General features: G+C 39.9%; 1 protein-coding gene across 2 annotated transcripts in view; it reads right to left on the reverse strand.

Annotated features, from left to right (window-relative positions):
* top3b (DNA topoisomerase III beta) overlaps positions 1–27,415 on the reverse strand; it is a 105,858-nt gene that overhangs the window by 57,939 nt on the left and 20,504 nt on the right. For both annotated transcript variants that reach the window (XM_039803630.1, XM_039803629.1), the window contains exons 2-4: positions 1,105–1,236; positions 616–722; positions 409–483 (exon numbers count right to left, since the gene is read on the reverse strand). In XM_039803630.1, the coding sequence (XP_039659564.1) occupies positions 409–483; positions 616–722; positions 1,105–1,147 (225 nt within the window). In that variant the 5' untranslated portion in view covers positions 1,148–1,236. The remainder of the gene's footprint in view (positions 1–408; positions 484–615; positions 723–1,104; positions 1,237–27,415) is intronic.

Raw genomic sequence — 27,415 nt, forward strand, 5'->3', positions numbered from 1 at the left:
ATATATATATATATATATATATATATATATTTTTTTTTACATTAAAGCATATAAACATGTTCTAATAGAAACACAAAATACAAGTATGAACCTGAAAATGAGCACAATATATTACCTTTAAAGTTGCACTAACTTTTTTATACAATTTTTGCTTAGCGGAACCCCAAGCTGTAAACAACAGTTGGAAGTGTTCATGCTCACATTGTGATTGGATCTCAGCAAGTGTAAATGCAATCTGTACCACACAAAAAACCCTCAAAATTGCATATGGAGAGCCGATCACAATGCGGGTACAATCAAGAGAAAGAAAACCGATATAAAGACCCATGGATTGGATGCCATTATACAAATAACATATCCAGATACAGCTTGCATGTTATAACCAGGTGTATACCAGGCCTGAATTACCTCAAAACAGATGTTCTCGCCTTCTTTATCACAGTCCAACCATAACACCACGTAATCACAGCCTCTGGCTTCAACCTGACATGACACCAGAAATTTGGGGTGAGCACCAAAGACTGAAGGCATAAGACACTGACATCCATCAAATCACACGAAATGCAGTGAGCACCAATGTTTTGTGAAAACCAATACTGGGTCAAGCTCATTTACCTGGAGGAACTTGACCATGTTGAGTTTGGGGTTGGCCTCCTTTTTTTCTGTGAGAGCTTTGCTAAAGAGTTCTGCAGGGTCCACCTTGTCCCAGTTGTTGTACTTCCCTGGAAAAAAAGGACTAAGCTCTTAAACTGTTTAAGTAAGAAATCACAAGAAATCCAAATCAAGAGTTAGGATGCTGAAGAGGTTGAAACCCAAATAAAGATGTTAAGGTGCTTTATACTCAATTACACATTGTATTTCAATCCAATTCAACAGTTCTGTAAAAAGATAAACATAATGTCTTTATTGTATGTCAGACTGCTGCTGCTTTACAGCGGTCATTCAAGGTTTTGTTGTATTGAATATATTATAAGCTTGTTTCTATTGTTTTTTTCTTCCTGTATATAATATGAGATTAAATTTTAGCACTGCAAGGAAATGTCATCAATAAAGGTAAGTTGAGTAAGGGTGCTAGGGTGAGCAGGAATTAATATGGATACCCACCAATGAAATCCAGACTCATCACATGTCCACAAACAGAAGTCATCTTAAAGCGTACAGTTTGGCCCTGGAAGCTGCCGGTGTATTCGTGCACTGAGCATGCTCCGTTGAGCCCCTTGCGACTTGTACAATTTCCTTAAGGCCAAACAGATAACACAACAGAACAGATAAGACAGTAATTATGCAGGATTTCATAGGCCTTTGACCACAATGGCATTCAAAACATTTCAATGCCCTTGTTTGTACTAAAGCTTAAAGGTATATTTCTGATTTTTTGAAGTGGGGTTGTATGAGGTACTTATCCATAGTCAGTGTATTACTACCTACAGTAGCCAGCATAAAACATATGCCAGAGTTATTTTCCTGGGCTTTTCATCTGCATTTAAAGTGAACACATTATGCTTTTTCATATTTTCTGTCACATCTACAACGTAATGTCGGATTTTCACGTTAAACGTGGCCAAAACTTAAAATAATGAGGTAAACGTATTTTAGAGAAACCCCCATGAGCTAAAACGTTCAGATTTCCAACTATTCTGAACGCTCCAGTTTCAACAGTTTTTTCTACTCTCGGCTAAGTGTTACGAAACTCTAAGCCGGCCTGCTATCATCTGCTCCAGGTAGGCAGGACTGGAGTGTTTTTTTATTTTACAGCGCTACCACGGTGGTGTTAACATTGTCGCATGTAGCTACATGCTAACAGCAGTAAAATGTCTTCTTAGCTGCCAGTGTTGTTAAATTCTCCCCATTTCCAGATCACATTATTCCTAAACATTCCCGGTTATGTAGTATTTGGTTAAAAAGCCTTTATCTGTGATTATTGACTGTAAAAAGTGCTGCTATGTTCTATTAGTGTCCAGTGCTAAATGTAGTAGCTACATGCTAACAGCAGTAAAAGTTGTAATCTTGGCTGCCAATTTGTTAAATTTCCCCCAATTTTGGATTACATTCCTGCTGAAACGTGTCCGATTGGGTAGCGTTTGGTTCAGAAGCCTTTATCTGCGATGTTTGACGGTAGAAAGTGCTGCTTCCAGCTAAGCACAGCACGGAGCCCCAGTGCCACTGCAAAATAGCCTTGGAAAGGAACTTGTTTTGGTGGAACATATGTATACGGAGACCCCCTGGGATCAGCTGAGAAAAAAAAATTAAACCATGCGCACAGAATAAAAATCCGTTCCCTCGGTTTCATAAACTGAACACGGATTCATAATCCGTTCCCTTGGTTTTATAAACTATGAGCACAGATTCATAATCCGTGCCCTCGGTTTTATAAACGTGAGCAAAGTTAGAAAGATATTTACAGTTTCGAACTTCTGGGATCAATTACTCTATAGCAAAATGTTATTAAATCACAAACAACGCATCTTTCCTAACGTAGTAAGGTTAACAACAAGCTACAAACAAATTTTCTCGTTTGGATGAAAATGAGTTTGTAGCTCATTAACCTTACTACGTTGCTAACCTTACTAGGTTTGTGATTTAATAACATTTCGCTACAGAGTAATTGATCCCAGAAGTTTGAATCTGTGAATATCTTTCTAACTTTGCTCACATTTATAAAACCGAGGGCATGGATTATGAATCCGTGCTCACAGTTTATGAAACCGAGAGCACGGATTATGAATCCGTGCGTACAGTTTATAAATCTGAGGGAACGGATTTTTATTCTGTGCGCACGGTTTAGTTTTTTTTTCCCTCAGCTGCCCCCAGTAGGGCTCCGTATGTGTACGTTCAAAAGTTGTTTTAGTCGTGCAACAGAAAACTCAGACTGGACAGATAGTCTAGCTAGCTGTCTCGATTTATCCTACAGAGATCTGAGGAGCAGTTAACAGAGTTTAAAATTCCAACACAAAGAAAGCAAAACGTAAGGGACAGCCGGCTGAAAAGAGTGAAATCCGACGGAATTTCAGGCATCAACAGAGCAATCCCGGAAGTGGAACATCTTAGATAGAGACTATAGCATTGGAAATGCATAAGGCTGAGTAGTGTAGTAAATATTAATAATTGGCTGAATATCAGGATTAACTGTTAAAATAATTACGAATGGAATTCGAATGGCATTACAGAGTACGGTTGTTGGCTCTATTAATCCTTCAGAAAATTTTAAATAAATAAATAAAAATGTCCATTTCTTTGTTGAACTTTTGAAATGCACTCAAAACGTACACATACAATGACTTATAATTTTCTAAAACTAGAGCCTAAACTAGGTAATGAGTCATGCGTGGAGTTTGAGGTCAGAATGATGGCAAGTAAAGCAGGAACATGAGACCTCTGATAGCAGTGCCCCTTTTCCGGTAAGCGAGGGGGTAGTGGCGAGGGGGTAGTGAGTCCTCCCTTAGTTACCTAGACTCAATGCTACACGTGGATGTCTGCTCTGAATAAAATTATTCTGTCAAGGATAATTGCGAACACACACACACACACACACACACACACACACACACGTCACAATCCCCGCAAGAACAGGACATATAAATAGAGGCATGTCGAGATACAGGTCGCAGATCAACTCCAAGCAAACGACACACCAAAACAAAAAAAATATAGCACACATCAACATCACCAGGACAAAAAACAGCAACTATCACACCAATCTACAGTCATAAACTTCAGCAATGGAACAGATCCAGGTAAGAATCCTGCCTTTATATTAATGGTGTCTTTGACAGCTACCATATGGTTACACTTGGCTGGACTTTAGAGTAGACTAGTTATGGTTTTGAAGGCTATGATCGCATTTTCTAAGTCTACCTTAATGCAATACTCAAACACCCATTTCCACATTGAAATAGATATGGGTAGCTGTAATTATCCTTTCCATCCATACTGGTTGCTTCCTAGCATAACAAGAGATTGGGAACAAAATCCAGTCTCATCGGTGCAAAATTGCATTGTAAAGTTCAGAGCCCGCCCTAGTGTGGCTAAAGAGCTAAAAGTGTTGAGCGGAACCAGTGTTGCCAACTTAGGGACTTTGTCGCTAGATTTAGCGACTTTTCAGACCCTCTTAGCGACTTTATTTCAAAAAAGCGACTAGCAACAAATCTTTTGTATTGTCCAGTGAGCATGCAAGGTATTTCTCTCCTGTAGCCACCAAAACATTATTCTGTTCTGTGCAGTGTTGTAATGTAACGGAGTACAAATACTCGTTACTGTACTTAAGTAGAAATTTCACGTATCTGTACTTTACTTCGCTATTTAAATTTATGTAAACTTTCACTTTTACTCCACTACATTTCCTAGATAAAATGTATACTTTTACTCCGTTATATTTCCACTAAGCATCTTCGTTACTCGTTACTAAAGAATAAAATTAGAAGAAATGTGTGCGACAGCCATAAGGGAGGTTTGGCGAATCACTGCTCCTAGATTGCATTACGCACGCTCCCCACGCCGCGCGCTCTATTTCAGCGCTTGTCTGTTGCTAAAGGAGGAGGAGGACGCACAACTGAAACCTCCATGGAAGCACGAGCACCTACTGGAGAACCTCACGTTATTGTAGACGACCACCCAGGGCTCGACATAAGCAATGGCCTGGGGCCAGTAAAAACGCCGAGGTGTGTGCGTTACTTAACGCAGCACATGTACTGACTGGAAACGTTACCGAGGATTATTTAGAGCCGATGGCGCAGATGAACTAACGCTACACTCTGTAAGTAGCCTACAATAAAACCTCCATGATTAAAGAGTCAATACTTATCAATAACCCACCTACCTGTTCTACAGGCAGAAACATGTAGAAACCAATATTTCAGTCTGCGCTATCCACTCTTGTCCACCGCGCTGTGAAAACCCAGCTCTACTCTGCAAACAGCGACTTTACAAACGAGCTAAAATGAAAGATGTCAGTTTGTAGTCTAACTGTTTATCTTAATTTGCAACCAATCTTGAACTTTGGACAAACTCTTGTAAACGTAGCTGCTGTCTAAACGAGCCACCTCTCCGCTGGAGCGGTAAACCTACGGATGTATTTTAAGACCAAAACAAATACATGTGGCTACTTAATATGCACGTGAATGACTCGTTCGTCTATCTTGATGATGTTGCCGGTTGTATTATTTAGCAACAGAATTGTCTTATTTCAAATTAGGCATACAGGACTAATCTGAGATCATTTTCTAGTTAAGTAGCCTATCTAGTAATCATTATGGATTTTCCATGTTTTTAGGGGTTTGCGTAAAACATACATGTAAAAAATATAGCATTAATTTAGTAAGAAAGTGAAAATATCAAACAAGAAGATGCTATTAGGTATACTTTTATTTTCTTTATTTGAAAGTCCGGCCCCTGGAGTGTCTGCTTAAAAAAATTCTGGCCCTTGGAAAAATGTAGTTGATGACCCCTGGTCTAGCTTTACTGCTAATGGCACAACATCCAGTGGCAGTGGCTAGCTGGGTTAGAACCATTTTCTAAAGCTTCATAGTAGGCGTGGCATATATTTTCCTGCTTTTTTGTCCTTTTCCAAATCACACCTATGATATTTCTTTCAGGGCCAGTAAAAATGTAGAAGGGGCCAGCAAAACTCTGATCTACTGGCCCTGGGGGCCAGTGGGAATTTTTTTTTATGTTGAGCCCTGCGACCACCCCGACGATAGTGGTGAACTATATTTTAATTTAAAAAATATGCTGTTTGTTCTTTGAACTTAAGATAATTGTGCCTGAAAAGTCCTAGAAAATAATACGATTTTGATTTGATGAGTGAGATTAAGAAGATATGGGAACCCTAAATATGCTTTATGCTTTACTATAAGAAAGCCACAATAAAGTTCACAATAAAAGTTCTAACCGCTTGCTTTTAAAAAAAACAAAAAACTTTTACTTCAAATACTTAAGTACATTAAATATCAGAAAATTACTTTTGATACTTAAGTACAGTATATATCAGATACTTTAAGACTTTTACTTAAGTAATATTCTAAAAGGTAACTCACTTCTACCAAAGTCTTTTTCTAGTGCGATACTTGTACTTTTACTCAAGTATTGCTTTCTAGTACTTTATACAACACTGGTTCTGTGACTGAGGAGCAGCCCCTCCCCTCTCTCCTCATGTGCAGCATCACTACGCACAGTGCGCAGGCTTTTAGAAGGGGAGGAGGGACAGGGTGCGGGGGCTGGTGTAAGTAGGAGAGACAGCAGGACGCAACAGGAGAAAGACGCCGCTGAGCTGGCCTAGCCCTGGGCAAGCCAGCCTTCTTTGAGAATTCTTTATCCATCTTTTTCCCTCCCTTTGTATTTACTGCAAAGATAGGCTACCTAAGTAATAATTCTAAGGTAAAATAAATTCCAATTTGGCTAAAGATTTCTACCTTGCTGACAACCACTAAGCTTTATGCAAATGTTTACGTAATGATGTCACAAATATGCAAATTAGCGTGTGACGTCATCTAGTGACTTTTAGAGCTGGTGCTAGCTACTTTCATTGGAAAGGAGTTGGCAACACTGAGCAGAACAAGATTCCTGCACAGGTCTGTAAAGTAAAGTAACATTATGTACAGTATATGATTTTGATATTAAAGATAAATCTAATGTTAAACGGAACATGATACTGTGATATTGTCGCAGCAAGCACAGACACATGGATTTTTTAAAAAGGGAGCCAATGTTTGAATGGAGGACACACTGCTTTTATGTTTGTAAATAAAAATAAATGTTCACTCTTTTATAAATGTTTATTCACATAACTTTAACTGTATCGCTTGCAGAAAGCTTAAAGGTTTGATTATTTCAAAGCTCCATCAGTCAGTGTTCTTGAGTAACCACGATTGGACTATTGGCCAATTCTGCCATGCTTTCATGCTGATGGTTAATAGAAAATGGGCAGAACAAAGTTTTCACTCGTAAGGCAATAGCAATGTGATTGAGGGCACTGTGACCGGAGTGGGATGATGAAGCATTAGGCATAAGTTGGTAAATTCTACTTATTTAGCCATTGGCTGGCTCGCAAGTTTGCTCATGCCCCTGCGTTAGAAAGCTCTGTCACCTACGTGGTTACGGACGCTTAGGTCGTTACAACGGCAACCCATACTGGCTGGTGATGTCTGGACCATTAAAATAAGGACACACAAGTCCAATCTGATCACTTATAAATAACAGTGAAGACAATCTGAGTAGATCTTTTTTCGCTTTTGGTAATCATTTTTATTGAAAATTGAAAAATCAAAACAAATAATTTGAATAATTCCTTTGTAGTTAGTTTTACATAAGAAAAAGAACATTTTATTTTTAGGCCATACCCTAAACTACACTCAACCGAGGAATGTTGTGCATTAGCTTATTTCTTAAATTTTTTGCAATTGGAGCACCCACAAATTTTACAAAGATCTGAGATTTTATTTTCAGGCCCTACCCTACACTCTACTGGGGAGCATTGTGCATTATGTTATTTTTTGAATTCTTTGCAATTGGAGCATCCAAAATTATAAAAGATTTTATTTTCAGGCCATATCGACCAGCCCTACCCTACACTCTACCGGGGAACTTGGCAAGGTAACGGACACAGAAACATTTGTCCACACTAACACAACCCTAGTTGTTTTCTGTGTCCAGCTGCTGAGAGTCTTTCTGCTGTGCCTGCTGGCCCTCCACCAGTGTCTGGCCATGCCACTGGGCAGTCAGTGTGTGGACGAATCATTCTGCACATACAGCCTGCAGGACTATTACAGCCAGCTGGTCAACCTGCCCAGCCACATCAACGAGCGCAGCATCGCAACTTGGAGCTACGTGTGAGTATAAGTATACAAAAGAGTGCAACCATAATTTAAGCTGCAATCAGGGACGAATGGGCCCTCGAACCTTACCGCATGCGTGCGACTGACCATTGGGCACGGTGAACACGAGTTAGACGTTATTTACCGCGTGGAGGGGTGCAGTGTTGTACGCTCAAGTTACAACATCTTTCGGTTTTATGGCTCAACGCTCAATATGGCCGCCACACCATAGCAGCGCCATTCAACAAAAACTTAAGCTTTAAACAACCTTTCCTCTTAAAAAGGAAAAAAAAAATTTGGAAGTTGTTAGGATTAAATGGAGTTTAATTACACATACCTGCAAACTCAGAAGGGCTGAAAAAGGTGACACTTCATTTTCCCATTCAAAACGGCAATTTTCACCGAAAAGCGAGTTTGCAGGTATGAACAGCGCATTGAATATAAGGCTGATGTCCTGTTGCCAGCAGGTGGAAATATGTCCATGAGTCAATATTGGTATATAGTTTTCCTCAGGCCTGAACTCTTAAAAAATAGGAATCACATAGAGGTAGAAAAGCTTGAAGTGGACATAGTACACTGTCTACCTATGAAATAAAACCACTGAATATATATAATATATAAATATTACAGCCAGTGAAAAGTAGGGAAAAAATTTACTCCAATGAATATTAACACTGACTTTCCCATAAAAAAGAAAAAGAAAAAAAGGTTTAAAAAGGAAATTAAAATACTCAGCTCCAAAGCTATATTTAGCAAGATCTGCGACACTCAATTGTTTATGCAGGACCAAATAACTTAAAAATAATACTAAACAGGTCAAAATGTGGTTGCAAAAAATGAAAACTAGTAAATATATATATATATATATATTTTTTTTTTATAATTTGAATGCTGTAACATTCAGCAACAACTATTTACATGAATACATGTTGCAAATTATCCTTAGAGCCAAACTTCCAGTTTATCAGGACTTTTGAGTTGAGTTTTAAGTGATCTTAGGGAAGGGGCTCACCTATGAAAGAGTTGAGAGAGGCCATTATAGGGGCCAGCTTTAAATACAAACTAGACAAACTAAACAAACAAGATCTTTAAATTAATTCGTCACAATCGAAGATGTAACCAACTGCTTGCTTACCACGTGAACCACTAAATTAACAAATGACTGAATGGAAACCTGTCTGTAATCTCTTCCTGCTCCTCATCTCTCACCAGGGAGAACATTGACTTGAACAGGGTGCCTCAGGTGATCCATGAGGCCAGCTGCCACACCAGCCACTCCTGCAGGGGACTTGACAACACTTTTGGACTAGAGACCATCCCTGTGTCCCTGAGGATGCCTGTACTCAAGAAAAACCCCAGCTGCTTCCCCACGACCAGCTACTCTCTGGAGTTTGAGCTTATCACCATAGCTTGTATATGTGCCATCTCCAGGCACAGCTAAACAGGACTAAGCGCCCTAATGCAATTTAGGACCTTGGTGAAAAACAAGAAAATATATTTGTTCAGATGCAGCACGAGGTAAAGATGGTGTTTTTTGAGAAATAGTCAATTTTACTCATTGTTATTGTTTTCCAGTTTCTGTCTAGCACCATTCCATACATGGCTGTTAATAGCTTATCAATTTTACATTAACTGATAATTAACTGATAATTATTGTGTCCATTTGGAGTATTTTGGAAACCTGGTTGTCACAACTTTGATTCCTGTATTAATTGGGGTCCATTCTGTATAGCCTTTATTCTAGTATTCTCCACTACAGTACACATTACAGTAGTATACAGTACAGTTCAGCAGGGTTGGAAAGAGTACTAGAATATTGTAATCAATTAAAGGTAATGTTCTGTAAAATACATTTTAGTCAAATATAAGTAAAATAATAGCTGCTGTCGGGGCTGGGCATTTTGCAGAGGAAGAAGAAAAAGGAGGAAGGAGGAAGATGAAAAAAGAAGAGGAGGAAAATGAAAAAAGAGGAAGAAGACAAATGACAAATACATGAGGGCCCATTACAAGAACTGCCAGGACTAATAAATATACATTATCATAATAAATCTTAAATTGAAAATATCTTTGAAATCATGTCTCTCTAATCCACAACATAATGGTTGAGTAGGCATTAGCATGTTTATTCTGCATCACCAAGGGATTGAACTAGTGCTGGTCAATATGGAGAAAATCAGATATCACGATATTCTTGACCAAATACCTCGATGTCGATATTGCGACAATATTGTAGGGTTGACAATTGGTGCTTTCACAAAAATATTTTCATAACTAGAGTTTAGATAAATCATCATCAATAATGTGTATGAAATGACTTAGGGGTTAAGGCAAATAAAGAACAGCTAGAAAACTGGTAAGTTCAGAAAATACATTTTACTGTAATGTAGCCTTTAAAAGCAGGAAAAGACAACACTTGTCATATTATGACATACAAAATGTAAGACGATATCTAGCCTCATATCGATATAATATCTATATATTGCCCAGCCCTAGCTTGAACTCACAACCTTCGACACAAAGGACAAGTGATGACTTAGGCAATCACGAGGGTTGCATTTAAAGGCAGATTTCAAACTAATGTCAAAAATTTATTTATTATAATTCTTTGAATTTGTGTACTTCATCTTGACAACATAGAGATGTCTGTATTTTTACAAAGATCTCTGTGGGGCGCATCACCTTCAGCCTGTCGGTTCAGGGTGGCCACCTCCAACGCCTCTTCCAGCTCAAACTTTGCATCCCGTGTCAAAAACCGCTCGCTTTATTTTCCAAAGTTGTTGGTCTCTTCTTTCTGACCCCGACCACCCCAACATGGCTGACTTGACATACAATAGTTGTATTGTGCCCCCTGGTGGTGCTACATTGAAAATACACCATTTTACTCATTGCTAGAATGTAATGGGAGACTACACCTTGTTTGTATTTCAAATCTTGATAATATTGATTAAATTCGTAATTGTTTGTCGATTAATCATTAGCATCCACCGCGTCTACTTGCGCGCAAAAAAACTAAAACTGACAAATGGCACAGCGTACCTTACCAGCACATAAAAAAAACTGGTTAAAAAATTGTTTACATTGGCTTAAAAGTAGCCCGCAGCTGCACTTTTCCAGACACCGTGGCCACTGTCAGGAGTTGGAGAGGACAAAGGACCAATCAAACTGGAAAATCCTTCTGCTTGCCTTAAGTCAGGGTGGGGCAACATTTTGCCTTCACTGAGAGTTATGTAAACAAAAAGTAAAGCGACGGGACTTCATGATGAATTTAGGTACACGTAAAAAACTTTCTCTCACTCTTACTTAGGCATAGCTGTCAGTGCTAAAAAAAAGAAGAAAAAAAAGTTAATTAAAGAATTTAATCGAATCGTGGCTTTTCAAAATCCTGTTTGTGTCCCCCCCTACTTTCAAATTCGCTTGGTATTATTTTTTAACCGTGACCCGTCATCGCCACGGAGGAGCAGGACTCGTTGGGTATAGTTTGGGTTTTTCCGATACCGGTGCTAACTTTTAAAATGGTGACGGTGCCTAAACCGATAATTTTTTTAAAAGTAAAAAAAAAGAAAGAAAAAAAAGAGCATAAACAGCCAGCAACATTTAAAGGGGTGATAGAATGCAAAACCAATTTTACTCTGTCATAGTTGAATAACAACAGTTCGGTGGGTAAATAGGACATACATAGAAGCTCAAAATCCCATTGACACCCCTTTACTATGAAAAGCTCATATTTTGAAACTGCCGCTGAAAACTGGCGAATCTCAACAAAGCTGGAAGTTGATGTCAACCTCCCAAGACCTGTAACTTTGTCACGCCCATGGGTGTATTAAGAGAACAGTAACGCCCCAACATTTACATAGGCTACACAACTGACCTGAGATCAGGTAGTCTTCTGAATCTAGGTCACGCAGATCTCTGTTATTCCATTACAAAATTCACTTCTGAAACTTTTTTATGCGAGAAATCAACTATGTAAAGCTCAAATATGGGCCGCTTTACGAAAATGGATGGCTAATTGCAAATTTTGTCCGACTTTGTGTCGGAGTTCAGCGCCGCTGCTGCCTGTGTTGTTGCCTCGCCGCCTGGCCCGCCTTCCTTCACAGACCCCGGCCTGCTGTGAGCTTGATTGAGCTCCGTTAGGCTGGCAGCCCGCAGCACTCCATATCTGCGCAAAGTCACCGTTTTTGGGCTAATGGACTACCAAACGCCGCTGCTCTGACAGAGCTCCAGGGTATGTGAGTGAGAGCGCGGTCAGTGAGCTTGTTACACCAGCAATCTCTTACCACAGGTTTCAGTTAATCTTATGTGTGTAATTATAATGTGTTGAGTTATTTAAACAAATGATTGGCGAAATAAATGCCGCTCGTCCGCGAGTCTCATTGATAGAGCCTGTGGCTGGATGTAGCTCTATCAATGAGAGCTAGCTAGCTATGGAGGACTAAAAATGACAGAAGGAAAAATAAATAAATAAAGTAGAAATAAATAAATGCAGAAATGTAGTGAAAATAAATACATTTTGGTAACATAAATGGCTATTTCTGTATTTTTACATGTATTTATTTATTTATGCATTTCTATATGTATTTATTTATGTATTTCTACATTCATTTATATATTTATTTATATATTTATACGTTTATTTTTGTATTTCCACATTTCTACATTTATTTATTTATTTTTCCCTGCGCTTGTATGCTAATTGAGTGGGGGGTACCAACATCAGTCTGAAGAAGGATTGGTTAGAGCGATGTGATCGAATCTACTACTACTGCCTTGATTTCACTGGTACAAGAAAGCCTACTCTGCTGCTTATGTGCAGGTTGAACACCCCTATACAGCATAGTGTATATTAATGATAAACTAGTTTTTCAAAACTGGAGGAATATATAACCGCCATAAACGATATTTTGAGATGAAATTGTGATAAAATAACTTCCGCTGTGGAGTCCATCCAAGCCATGGATGTATTAAGAGAAGCAGGTTAGCACTAGCACATAATCGTTTTGTTGGCTAGGTGCTTGTGCGGACATTGTGAGGCTATGGCGTCGGGCGGTAACGACATGTTTGTTGTGTCGAGGTGGATGCCTATTGGGCACTAGTTGAGGGTTTAGTCCCGGCCACGGACATTACCTGCCTGACGCTCCATCACGGCTTTGATGCCTGCTGCCTCAACCCGTTCTCGCTGCAGGTAGCATACCTCAACTTCAGGCAGGAGTATGGCCCTCTCCAAGCCAACAGACCAGAGTATGTTTAGATGAGAGTAATTTATAACACTATTATATTATTATACACTTCTATTATAGTCGTCAGTTTTCTACACAAATAAACTGTATCAAAATAATTAATGTACATACTGTAACTACTTCTATATAGCCATATTCTACTGCACTTCATACTATTCCTCCTGCACATGCAGTACACTTATTCTTATGTTACCGTTTCTGCACTACAATGGTACTGTTACCACACCGCACATATCTGTCTATGTGGTTCATACTGAATATCCATATTTATCCCGTTTTTCTTATAATATATTCTGTTAATACCCTGCATATATCTATATTGTTACTATGTTACTCCTACTACATTGCACATATCTGTACATGTTGTTCATTACTTACACTTAGTTATACATATTTGATTTTTTTTCAATTCTGGTTGGACGCAAACTGCATTTTGTTGCCTTTGTACTTGTACTCTGCACAATCACAATAAAGTATAATCTAATCCAATCTAAGTGCTTTATTGATGCTGAGGGATTAGCACTTTCTTAAACTCTGATGTGCATACATACCTTTATGGAATAGAATAACTGAAAATGTTACATCAAATAAGTCTATCACTCTTGATCATATTGACTATGTTAACAGGATTATCAATATCAACATTGCACCCCTATCATTCTCCAGGCAATTCCGATACACATATGTGGTCGGATAAACATATGGGTTTCTGGGCAGGGAGATCAGGAAGGCAATACCAGCTTGTGTTGTGGCCGCAATCAGGAGGCAGTTTCCAGAGGAAGGGAGGAAATCAATAAATATATTTTGTTTTCACAAAATGAACACAATCACAAAGTGTCTTGTTGTATAAAATGTATTCATAATTTCATTGATAGTAACTAGGAGTGTTGGGCAAGTTACTTCCAAAATGCAGTTCATTATAGATTAATAGTTACTGTCATTTCAGAGTAATTAGTTATATTACAATATTACTGTCTCTGAATTGTAATCCTTTACACTACTTTTGCATTACTTTTAGAAGTTTGACTTGGCAGGTAGCTTGTGAATTTCACCACCAGATCAATAAAGTCATCTTTATCAACTTTAATACATCATAACAAGTTATCTGAAGACACAAATAGTAGCAGGGAGTAGCAGGACCACGGCGACAGCTGCAGCCATGATTTAAGGGCTACCCAAGTCCAAGGAAAACTGCTAGGCAAAAAAAAAATAAAATAAAAAGAGAGTGGTCACAACACATGCACAACCTAATACAGTCCAGTATGAAATGTCTTCTTCCTACCATTAGAAGTAATTTGTAAATGTTTATGTGTCATATACAGCTAATGATAGATACAAGTTACACTACCTGATGAGCATTGCAGACACGTGATGTTGCACTGTGACCCACGATGAAGCACTAATGGTCCAGGATCCTGTAGAGAGAAGCCCGCTGTCTCTTCAAAATCTACAGTGCTAGGTGCATCTATCCCTTCATTACTGGCTGCACTCTCGGCCAAAATCTGAAAAAGGTTCAGAATCACTCACAAAAATAGGATACAAGCTTAGTTACCAACTGGATCAGAAATAATAATAAAAAAAAAAGAGAAATAAAACCAAAGCAGCAAAACCTCTAAACGTGTCAAAACCTCTAGTGGCAAAATCTAGGAGATTTCAGCATATTGATTAATATATCAATTTGGACTTTCTTAATTACCAGAGAGTAGCCTACTGGGATACAAAATCGTGCGGGAGAACGGTCTGAAGTGAAATGCAGGGGAAACTGGAGTTTTGGGCTAGCTAGCTGCCTGCCAACAGCTCATAGCTAGCTTAATAAAATGCGGGGAAAACGGGGGTGTTTGGGCTAGCTAGCTGCCAACAGCTCATAGCTAGCTTAATGCAAACTGCATTGATGTCAAGGCAGACAATTACGAAAACCTGTTCTAAAGCTCTCTCTGTATACTGAAGCCCTGATGCTAGGATTTTGCAATCAGCGCATTTTTAATCCAGATGAGGGAATGATTTCAGACGCAATTTTAGCTACTCCTGTCATCAAATCATCAGCTACCAAATGTTTGCTAATGCAATAGCCAAGTTAACATGTATGTTACTAGTTAGATGGTGGATTGCCCAATACATACACACTCAAATCACTTCTTTATTCTGAAATTATTAGGTTAAAACATTACGAAATCAGCCAAATTAAGAGTTACAAGAATTTAAAGTAAGACTTACTCTGCTAAGAGCTCTTTTTCGGTGCAGGAATTTCTGCAAGTGCAAGCTAGCACTTGGTCCTCCAGTCCTGCCCGCGCCAGATTCAGGTGAAAGCTTTGATGGTGGTGGACTTGATTCCATCGAGTGCACCAAGGGAACAGCATCGGTAATCAGCCTCACATTGTCCTTACTCCAAAATCCCATCCAAGACTCCAACAAATCTCCAGGTCTATAACTCTCCGGAGTGAAATGAGCACCACAAACGACCGAGTGTGTGGTGACAGACGCGGCAGTGAAGTCTGCTCACTTCACCTGCACAAAACGCACCCAAAAACGAAAAACCTTACTTTTCCTACAAGGAAAATGATGTACACGATTTCCTGACAGACTGGACTTTGTGCAACCAGCACAAACACAATAAATTACTATTAATTCAGTTATGAATTGAACCTGCACATTGCTCTTTAAGCACCGCCCGACTCATTACAGCGTATTACACACTAATTGCAGCATTCATAGGTAGCCTGCGTCCAGAGATGGATAGATGGATCGTTTGCTTCTGTCTGGTTAGCGACACGGCCCCCAGCTAACCAATCCTTCTTCAGACTGATGTTGGCACCCCCCACTCAATTAGCATACAAGCGCAGGGAAAAATAAATGTGGAAATGTGGAAATACAGAAATAAATAAATGTAGAAATGTGGAAATACAGAAATAAATAAATGTATAAATAAATGTATAAATACATATAGAAATGCATAAATACATAAAAAAATACATGTAAAAACACAGAAATAGCCATTTATGTTACCAAAATGTATTTATTTTCAATATATCTGCATTTATTTATTTATTTCTACTTTTATTTATTTATTTTTCCTTATGTCATTTTTAGTCCTCCATAGCTAGCCTCCTCTTAGAATTCCTCTGAAATTCACAAATATTCATTAACTTGAAAACAAAACATTTAGGTAGATGTATAAGTGGCGTGACGAAATTCAAACTGTAAACATACTCGAATTACGCCGAAAATGAAGCTAACTATCAGTGATTTGTAGCTAGCTACACATAGCTAGCTAGGATTGAAGGGACAGCCGCAGCTAACGAAACACCTAGTCTTCACAAATATTCATTAATTTGAAATCGGACACCGTTGTTAGCTTTATAAGACATTTAGGTAGATGTTGTATAAGTGGCGTGACACGTGTGTAACATGTGGTAAGAGACTGATGGTGTAACAAGCTTGCTGACCGCGCTCTCACTCTCACAGACGGGCCATTTAGCTAGCAGTAAGAGGGGAGTTGCAGGCCCTGGAGCTCTGTCAGGGCAGCGGCATTTGGTAGTCCATTAGCCCAAAAGACGGTGACTTTGCGGGTATGGAGTGCTGTGGGCTGCCAGTCGTGACGGAGCTCCAAGTACCTCATAGCAGGCTGGGGCCTGTGAAGGAAGGCAGGCCGGGCGGCGAGGCAGCAACACAAGCAGCTCTGGCGCTGAAATCCAACACACAGTCTTACCAAATTTGCAACTGGCCATCAATTTTCATAAAACGGCCCATATTTGAGCTTTATATAGTTGATTTCTCGCTTAAAAAAGTCTCAGAAGTGAATTTAATAACGAAATAGCCCAACAAACAATGTATAACTTTGCAGTGTCTGAAATATGAGACCTGCTGTCGAGTCTCCCATGTGTTTCTATGTAGTTTGCTCAAACCAATCAGCGCGCAGCTCATTCTGAATATTCATGCGCATACCATATTTGGAAGAAAAGCTCTTGTTCCAAATAGAGCCATATTCACAGGGTAGTTAAGGGCCCAATAAAATAGCATTCGGGCAATTTTCAGCCCAACCAATGTTACATACCCCCATTAGGAGACCTTAAGGAACAGTGTAAAATACCCTATATAATCATTCTATCACCCCTTTAAGAACAGCTTGTTTATTACTAAGGCATATGGTCAAAATGAAATGATTTATTAATAATGTAATAACTTATAACAATAAACTCATTTCACCAGTAAATTGCTGTTAAATGACAAAAACAACCACCAGATAGGAAAAGGGTATTTTACAATAACCTTTAATGCACCACGAGGCTTAGTCTACCAGTTTCAAGTGAACGCACCGCCTGCATTTTTTAAAAGTTGCAATGTCTTTTGTATGTTTGTTGCAATGAAGTTGTGGGAGACAGTGAAAGTTGTGATTTTTTTTTGTATAGTTCTTTAAAAATAAAAAAGAAAGGAGAAGCACGTGACCGGCACCCGCAATGGTTGCAACAGACTGAACTCCGACACTCGCCTCCATTTTTCATTAAATAACCAGGCCTATTGCTTTTTCTTCGATGCCAAAATGTTTTGTCTGTTGTCACGGTGACTCGGTGAAACACCTGCAGGCACGAAAAAGCGGGTCTCGTTGTCGCCTGGGCTGTCTACTCGTTCAGAGAAATTCGCTTGCATGTCGGTGGCTAATGGAGTGGTGGCTAACGGAGCAGCTGATATGGACACGTTCTCTAACATGGAGGAATTAATCGACCGGGTCTTGGAGAAGCAGCTACGTGCAGTTAAATCAGTGATATATAGCACAGTGAAGGGAGTGCTAGCCGAAATCAACGCCTCGCAGCAACACATCAGGGCAGAACCTGTAATGCAGGAAATCATGGTATGTGAGCCGGATTAATCTGACTGCATCACATTCAAGACCCAGCGGCTTCAGACGCCTGAGGGGATACAGCACGAGCTGCACACTGAACGCAACTCGGACTCGTTCATCTGCCGCGCTACCCTGGGAGTGACCCACGGAGGGAGAGAGTTCACCTTCGCTCCAACCACAGACCCGGGTGTTTTCTGGCCGGAATTAGAAGAGGAGGAGGATGCGCTACATCCACAGATCGCCCCGCGCCGCGAGGAACCAGAGGACAGCGGTGGGACTTTGCGTTCGATGCCCGGGCCGCGACTGGAGGACTCAGCACCTGTGGACTAACTGTATTTGGGCTACTGTACAGAGTTTGACTGGAGGACGCTGTGTGTAAGTTTTGAAACCAACTGTTGAAGGGAGATCTAATCAGACTGTAAGAAATGATGAATGCTGGCTACTCAGTCTATATCGGACTGAAAAAAGGGAACATGATGAATCCTGAGGATGCGCTATGCAAGTTTCGTAATTAAGCTTTAAAAAGGGACACTTATCTGAAAATACATGATAAATACTGGCTGGTAATCCTAAGGATACTGTATGTAAGTTTTGAAGCCAAGCTTTAAAAAGGGACACTCAACCAGACTGGTGTTTATAATATTGTTCTTGTTTAACATAAGAATTCACTAGACTAGTTTCAATTAACCTGTGACTTAAGACAGGAGGTGTAGTTTTGAGGTGTAGTTTTGAAGTGTAGTTTTGAGCTGGAGTTTCGCGTAAACTGCGTTTGATGTGGTCACGCATTTTACAAATAGGTGAGGGGGTCTGCGGTCTCAGAGGGTTAGGGTATTTATTAGGGCTGTGAAACAATAAATTGTTTTATCACATGATTAAAATTCTATTATTTTGCATTTCAGAACTGTTTTTAAGTACATATTCACAATGGAAAGCAATTCTTACCAGTGTATCTTGATTGGGAATCAAATGAATGCAAGGAAAGTTACTTTATGAACTTGACTTTAAGATTTGTATTAGTTTATTATTTATTTACTGTAAACAAAAGAAGAAAAAAGAAAAAAAAGAAGGGTACTAAACAACAGTCAGGAACTTGTTTATTGTTAAGGCCATGGTCAAAATTAAAGATTTAATAATAATGTAATAACTATAACAATAACTTATTTCACCAGTAAATTGCTGTTGAACGACAAAAACAACCACCAAAATGGTATTTTACAATTACTGTGAATGCACCACGAGGCTACCCGTTTTAAATCAACGCACCGTCTGTGCTGTTTAATTCCGACAACGTTAGCTGCTGCGCTGCAGAGCAGACTGTTACATCCTGGTGTTGGAATCCTCTACAGTGAAATACAGTCACACTTCAACGTTTAATGTTAGCTGTCAGCATTTTAACAGTGTTAAATCCAGCTGCTAGCTAAAGGTAGGCTAACGTTACCTGCTGTCAGGTGAAGTGTAAAGTCAGGCACCAAAATTTTCATTCTTATTCAGTCTCGTTACTACCGTTTAGGTTGGCACGTTTCGGTACCCAATCCTACTTACCAGAGTCAATATAGTGCAGTAGCTTGTGCAGTAACTTCTAAATAATTTCGATTACTCACTGACGTCCAGTGATCACCGGTATATGATACAGCATTTGCACTTTTGTTTCAACAACAGGTCGGCGAGTAGCACTCTCCAAAATAGTGCTTTGCCTGAGCCCACTAGCATCAACCTGAGTCACGTTAACTGTACTTAGGTGTATGTTAACTGTATGCTTAGCTCGTAAGTGGTAGCTCAAGCTTCACATGCTTCAGTGATATTTTATTTCGGCTTTACACAATGTGCATATGGCTTTCGACTTGTCTACGAGCCGTCTGGGAGTTTTGGAAAATAAAAAGCGCCATTCAGAATTGTGTTGCTGCTGCATTTCTCCATCATGCCTGCAGCCTGAAGCAATAGGATGTGTTAGGAGGAAGTATGACAGCTTGATGATAAGTAAAGGTGTAGCAAAGGGTCAAAATAGTAGCCCGTTGGGCACGACGTGAAGCCGAGTGAAGTGAAAATAAATTAATAAAATGGCGGCATGCGATTAATGAGATTAAAAACAATGCATGGCCCTTAATCACAACGCGATTAACACGTTAATGCTGACAGCCCTAGTATTTATAAAATTTTTTATGTCTTTGTCACACCTTGCTCAGAGCTAACCAGTTATGACTAACCATTTTTTTCAGCAAATTACAGTAGGGTACTCGTCTCGAGTACCCTACTGTAATTTGCTGAAAATTCAAAATTTTTGAATACATTTTGAATATGGCTGAGCTTTCAATCCCTTCAGTTACAGTTTTTTCCAACTGCTTACACACAAAATCTTTTCATGTCACACGATTTTTGAAACCTCTCACTCAAAGTGCAAAACTACACAGCAAATCTCCAAAACCATAAGCTATTTCTCAGCCTTTCACTCAGTTTTCAATTGCATAAAACACTTTTTTCAAAACATTAAACACAATTCTCTACCTAAGACACAAAAATCTAACAAGAAGTGACTTGCTATCCATTTCTAAACACAACCAATCAAAATGCTAAACTTATTTACCAGGGCATACACACACACTCCTAACCAATCATTGCTTTAGTATAGGCCTATACAGAGGCCAAAGGTCAGATTACCTGTTTGGAACAATGGATGCCAACAATAGACAGAGAGCAAGAGGAGGAGGAGGGAAAAAAGAAAAGAAAAGGAAAAAAAAAGAAGAAAAAAAAAAGAGGGAAGAAGATAAAGAAGGAGAGCCATTTCTGATGAGATCAGGGAGAGAAGCCCATCTTGAGTAGCTTTACAGTGGCGTCCATACTGCATGCAACTATCTAATGACTATTTCAGCATTACAAATCAGATTTTGTTTTGCACAAAGTGCATACAATTCTGTCCCCCCACACACACAAGCACGCACAAACACTCACAACACACACACACACACACACACACACACACACACACACACACACATATTCTTTATTCTAAAAATGATACCTTTGGTTTACATATGTTTATACTTTTTTTTTTGTTTCATGCTACTGTATACAACACTGGGCTACTCTTACAGACGTAATGTTTTGCCCAATACATATTTTCTGTTTTACTGTAACATTACATTGTTTTTTACAGTGCACTTTTCAACCACTTTCAGCAGACTACTTTCTCTCTAGAACATTGTAGATATAAGCCTATGAAAGACAAAAGAGCTTTAGATTTAGAACAACAGTGTGTACATGGTATATCCAAAAATTTACTATTATGAAAAAAGTGTTTGCCATTTGATGCAAATGCTTCATTTTGAGATGTGTTTATGGTATTTTGAATGCAGTGTTTCATTTTGAAGGAGATGTGAGGCATTTTGCATTTTGTGTGTGCAGTTTTGGGAATTGTGTGTAGAGTTTTGAAAAAAGGAGACATAGTTTTGAAAACGTGTGTAAGCAGTTGGAAAAAACTGTAACATCAGGGGGTTAAACGGGCCGATCAACGAGCTAAATTCCTGGACTATTTAAGAAGGAAGAACATAGATGTGGCGCTCATACGAGAGTCACAGTTACGTAAAAGAGATGTAAATCGTCTACAAAATAAATACTTTAAGGTTGATGCCTCATCTAATGACGACACCAAAACCAAGGGCTCCATTGTGTTGCTGTCGCGGAAATGCGCCCTCATCGTAGACAAAAGCAGTAAGGACTTATCAGGCAGAATATCTTATATATGTACCACAATAAGGAGTAGGAAAATAGCCTTTGTTTCGGTATATGCACCGTCTACATATGATGAAAGCTTTTTCCCACGCCTAAACAATAAATTGCTCTCTCTCAGAGGAAGTTCACAATGTAATATTTCAATATGCACTCATTAAAATGAATTTGACTGGCAAAACAGTTAAAGTGCTTCTGACATTACACAATAATTAAAGTCATAATTTTTCAAAACGAAAAAGTTTTGGATAAATTTTTACTTCTTCCAACCATATGTTAAATTAATGTTTAATTACATGTTGATATGTTGTTTTTACATTTATTAAAAACATCACATTGTTTATCTTTTCATATAGCTAGACGTCTAGACTCTGGGACAAGGCCGTTATGTTTAAATACCTGCCATGCTAATTCCAAACAGACAGCTTTGTCAAGGCAGTTTGGGCTTCAGATAGCTTTTACACAGTGGCCATCGTTAATGACAAATCACGTTCCGCTATGAATGTGCACACACATATTGTTTGTATCACGGTTGGTCAGTGAAGGCACAGTCGCTGTGGTAGCGGTAGCTGTCGTTGCCGGTAACTTATTCTTATGACAGAGTGCACGGACCGAAGCTTTGTGACTAGCAAGCACTTTCTTACCGCTGCTGCCGTACAGTATCTTCCTTGAACACGCGCTGCAGAAGCAAGCACCCGGCTCCCTCAATTTTAGGCACCAAGTGCTAAACAGCTTCCCGTCTCCACCCTTTTCCTCTTGTCCTCTAGTCATGCCCAGCGCCATTTCTTTTTAACTCCTTTCTCAACTAAAGCTGTATCTACATTAGGGATGGGCAATATAGACGATATGCAATATTAACGATACAAAATTGGCCTACGATAGAGATTTTAATTATATTGCATTATCGCGATAATTCATGTTGATGATGACCCAATCTACCCGCGAAGTTTAGAGCCACGAGCTGCAACGCGTCATCGTCATTTTGAGTAAACATGACTAAAAGTGAAACAAGGAGCTGGTGAAAAAGACCGGTGCAACATCCATTATTTGGACTTGGTTTGGATTTAAGCCCCTACAATGGACCTGTGGTCGAGCCGTACCATGGAGCCTTTCACCAGTCTGACAATTCACTATATAACAGACGATTGGAATCTTGGCAGCCGGTGTTTGCAGACGTTGTACTTCCCCGATGAACATACAGCCATGTGTGCGTGTGCATGTGCGCAGCGGCGGAGTGGGACCAAGAAATGTACCGGGACGTTTACGGCCCCGGCCGTACGGGTTGAGCAGAGGCTGCACAGTTTGACCAGCAGGCAGCGGCGCCAGGCCGCCGGATGGTGTTGCTAACAACTTGCAATGTATAATGTAATCAGTCCCGATTGTTTTTGTGTGTGTGTGTGTGTGTGTGTGTGTGTGTGTGTGTGTGTGTGTGTGTGTGTGTGTGTACGCGCGCTCAAATGCGTTACATTAGGCTGCAGGTAAGAAACTTTGATTGAAATATGTTTTTATTTAAAGTATCTGTGCATCTTTGCCTAATACTGAAAGTATTTTCAGTACAGTGTCTGTTCCCGCCCTACTTTGCATCTGATTGGCTAGAACTAGTTTCATTGGTAGGTGGAAATTCGATGATTGGTTAAATCCAGGGCATCAAAACAAATCCCATGTGGACTTCTGAATGTATTTATTTTTCTAAAATAGTCAAACGCCAGAAATCAGGCACCAGGCCCGAGTACTTAAGCCCTTCGTTAGTTAGAGCTGCGTTCCTCTCATAAAATTGGTAGGTGATGGCGCAGTGGGTATGACACATGCCTTTGGTGTGGGAGACCTGGGTTCGATTCCCACTGCGATACACCAACCAATGTGCAGTGTTGCCACAGTTACTTTGAAAAAGTAACTTGATTACTTGATTGAAGTAATTTAGTTACTTTACAGATTACTTGATTTTCAGAGTAACGAAGTTAGATTACAAGTTACTTTATTAGTTACATTCAGCAACTGCCGACAACACCCCCACAGCCTCAACATAAAAATAACAACCGGTTTACTGTGAGGAAGCTCGGCGTTGCCAGTAGTAGGGATCTTGTTTATTATGGCACGAAAGAGAGCGAGTCAACCGTGTTTAAGGGCAGCATTTCCGCTACAACATAGGCCTACTGCCCGACAAACTTCTTCAACTCTCCCCCACTTACTGGTTTTGCACCGATGTCCAGCTTTTGTTGTTTGGGTGGTGGGGGACCTCCTCTCTGCTTCGCACCACCTGCTGGGACTTGCTCTGTAAGTTTGACTGCAGTGCTGCAACTCCAAATGTTTCTTCAAATTTGACGTAGTGTTTTCGTAGCTAGATAGCACTTTGTCGCCACCAGCACAGAGTGTACAACGAACCTTAATATTGCCGTCTTTAGCGGACACAAACTCAATATAGTGACTGTATTTCCAGCCAGAAAGCGCGCATCTCTCTCCTCCCTCCATTGTTGTTTACATTTGTGTCGCTGCGTAGTATACGTGAACTGTCCACATACTGAAAACGTGACCTGTCCTCATGCTGAAAACGTGACTTGTCGCATACGCGACTTCACTCCCCGAGACGCAAGAAGAAAGCAAAAATATATATTTTTACTAAGGAAAATGACAAAAATAGTAACGCACAGTGACTTGGATAAGTAACTTTAAACTGATTACTGGTTTGGAAATAGTAACGCGTTAGATTAGGCCCCGTTTACACGATGACGCTCTCGGGTGAAAACGAAAAAATATTTTATCGGATGTGCCTTTCGTTTATACGGCGACGGCGTTTTTGGGGCTTAAAAACGCAAAAAAGTGAAACCACCCTCCAGAGTGGAAATCTTAAAAACGCTCCACCATCGCGTTACCGTCTAAAGGGTAAAAACGCAAAAGTTTGAAGACAGAGGTGTGGAAAGAGACGAGAAAAAGGTGTCTGTTGTTACGGAGTAGGCTACAGAAATTATAGGCTCCTGTTAGAATTTCAATGTAATGGCTGCCTCTCGCTCTCAAGCAGCGGCTGAAGGGCCGCGAGGCTCAGGGTATTGGTAGTGCTCCCGTGGGTGCTGTGTTATGGCTTATCACGGTCAACTGTGCCGGTCATCATCAGACAAACATGCAACTCCACCTCCTCGTCTTTCCAGACGAGCTTTTGTTGTTCGCTTCGGCATGTTTTGGTTTCGCACTACTAAGGAGAGAAGTAGAATGAATGTTCTACGCAGGTGGGTGCCTTGGTGATGTTGTGTGGCAGTGCCACCTAGTCACCTGGAGTGCATACTACATCGAATTTCACACACTTTTGCGTCACCATATGCACGCAGATTTCCCCTCCATAACGCTCGTCTAAACGCAGAATAAAAAGTGATAACGCAACGCCACTTTTGCGTTCTCTTCAGATCGTTTCCGTGTAAACATAGCCTTAGTTGTTACTGAAAAAAGTGGTCAGATTAGAGTAACGCGTTACAAGTAACAAGTAACGCGTTACGTGGCATCACTGCCAATGTGTCCCTGAGCAAGACACTTAACCCCTAGTTGCTCCAGAGGCGTGCGACCTCTGACATATATAGCAATTGTAAGTCAGCTAAATGACATGTTATGTAATAATGTAATTGACTCGAAAATAATAAACCGAATTCCCTTCTCCAGAACACAGTTTTTGATGCAGAAATTAGAACCAAACTGGCTGAATTTATATAAATTAATACAGACTCAGTTCCTGATCCTGCATACACATGGCAAGCAACTAAAGGGTTTATTAGGGATTTCACATCCTCCTTCGTGGTCAACTTGAAGAGGAAAAGAGAGGAAAAGAGAGGCAAAGATTGCGGAGTTGGAAGGACGCTGTAAATCGTTAGAGCAATCTCTTAAGACTTGTTTTTCTAAATCTACACATACTCTTCTAGTCACAAATCGAGCAGAGGTAAATGATTTGCTAAGAAGGAGAGCTGAGTTCATAACGCACAGAGTGAGGCAAAATTACTATTTTAACGGTTGTAAACCAAGGAAATTGCTAGCTCTGAAATCAAAACAAAGCAAATCCAGAGCTACCATCAACAGCATCCGCACAGAACGAGGTATCTCAACAAATCCTAAGCATATCAACGCCACTTTTCAATCTTTTTCCTCAAAGTTGTATGAGTCCTCCTGCAACTCAGATCTCACACAGTGCCAGGAGTTCCTAAAAGAGCTAAATCTGCCTCTTCAAGGACCCAGAGGAGGCAGAAGAACTGGGTCGACCTATAGCGTTAGAGGAACTTAAATCTGCATTAAAAACAGTTAAAAAAGGGAAAACACCAGGGTTGGATGGAATTCCATCAGAGCTTCTTCTACAGTATTTTGACATATTAGGACCTACCATTTTACAAGCTTTAACTTCAGCCATAGAGAAAGGTACTTTCCACTAATAAACCAACACTGCGCTGATCTTCGTTATGCCAAAATCCTACGGATTGTTCAAATTACATGCCCATCAACCTCATCGGGACTGATATTAAGCTATGTAACTGCCTCTGTCGCCAGTTTATTTCCTGTATTAGCACTTTTTATTATTTAATTTCTTCGGAATTGTACGTTTACAGCAAGACGCAACTAATTATTAGTTCTGCCCGTGTGTTTCCACCCGAGCGCCTTAAGCGACGCACCGAAGAAACTTTACCGCAAAAAGCGAATTATTTTTCCACCGTTAGTGTTTATGTACATACTTACAAAGAAAGTAAACAGAAGAAGATAAAGGACATTTAAAAGGATGTTTTAGCACCTCTGTGTAATAAGCAGCAATGAGGTTTGTTGACTATTTATTTTGCTATGAGGGCGTTGGTGTTTACGTGCGTCATTTTTTGGTGTAAAATATACACAAGTGTCTAGCTGTATGAGCTTGATTGTAACGCCAGATGTGTGAGACATGCATATAGCATTATTTTGTTAATGTATTTTTTCTTTCTTTAAACCAGTTCTCACGGGTTGACCAGCATTAAAGCCCTGTATTCAAATCAAGACCTCTTGCCTCATGCCTGTCACTGGAGGAGCTACAGTGAGAACTCATCTGCTCTGCATGAGTAGACGAGGAAGACAGTACCAAAGAGCCGTGATCCATGGACAAGAAGGGACATCTCTACATCCAAGAGTGTGCATCTGCTCCTTACATTTACACAGCCACAGCATCCTCAGAAGAATCCAGGCGCCTTACCATGAATCCAGCTGATGCCAAGAAGCTTAAACTATTTCCCACAAGAGACTGACACATTTTTGCCTTCATATTCATACGGTATAGTTGAATAGAGATATATATTATATATCTATATATAGAGAATCTGAACATTGCTTATGATGAGTTAAGGCGCATAGACAACCCTGACCATGACACACATCGCAGAATTGACACCTGTGATGCAGTAACCAGGAAGATCATCCAAACTGCAAAAGATCGTTTGGAGACAGCAGATAACGGTGGAGGAGATGAACAACGAGGCAACTGGGGGGCATCGTCTATATTCAACTCTGTAGCCTCAGACAAGATAAGTATCAAATCCCATTACACTAAGTCCTCTCATGCTCAAAGCAGCTCCAGACATTCAAGTCGGATTTCTGTTAGCAGACAAGATGCCGCTGCTGAAGTTGCTGCCAATGAAGCTACTCTAGAAGTACTACTAGAACAAGAGTGTTGCATTGAGGAATTGGAAAGGCTTGAAGCTGAAGCTGCAGAGAGACAAAAGGTGCTAGATGCAAAGCGCAGACAACTGGAGCGACTAGAGACAGTTAAAAAGTTAAAGGCTGCTAAGGCACGTCAGCGAGTGTATGATCAGAGTGAGTGC

Source organism: Perca fluviatilis, chromosome 6 (genome assembly GCF_010015445.1).
Source record: "Perca fluviatilis chromosome 6, GENO_Pfluv_1.0, whole genome shotgun sequence".
NCBI classification, from domain to species: domain Eukaryota; kingdom Metazoa; phylum Chordata; class Actinopteri; order Perciformes; family Percidae; genus Perca; species Perca fluviatilis.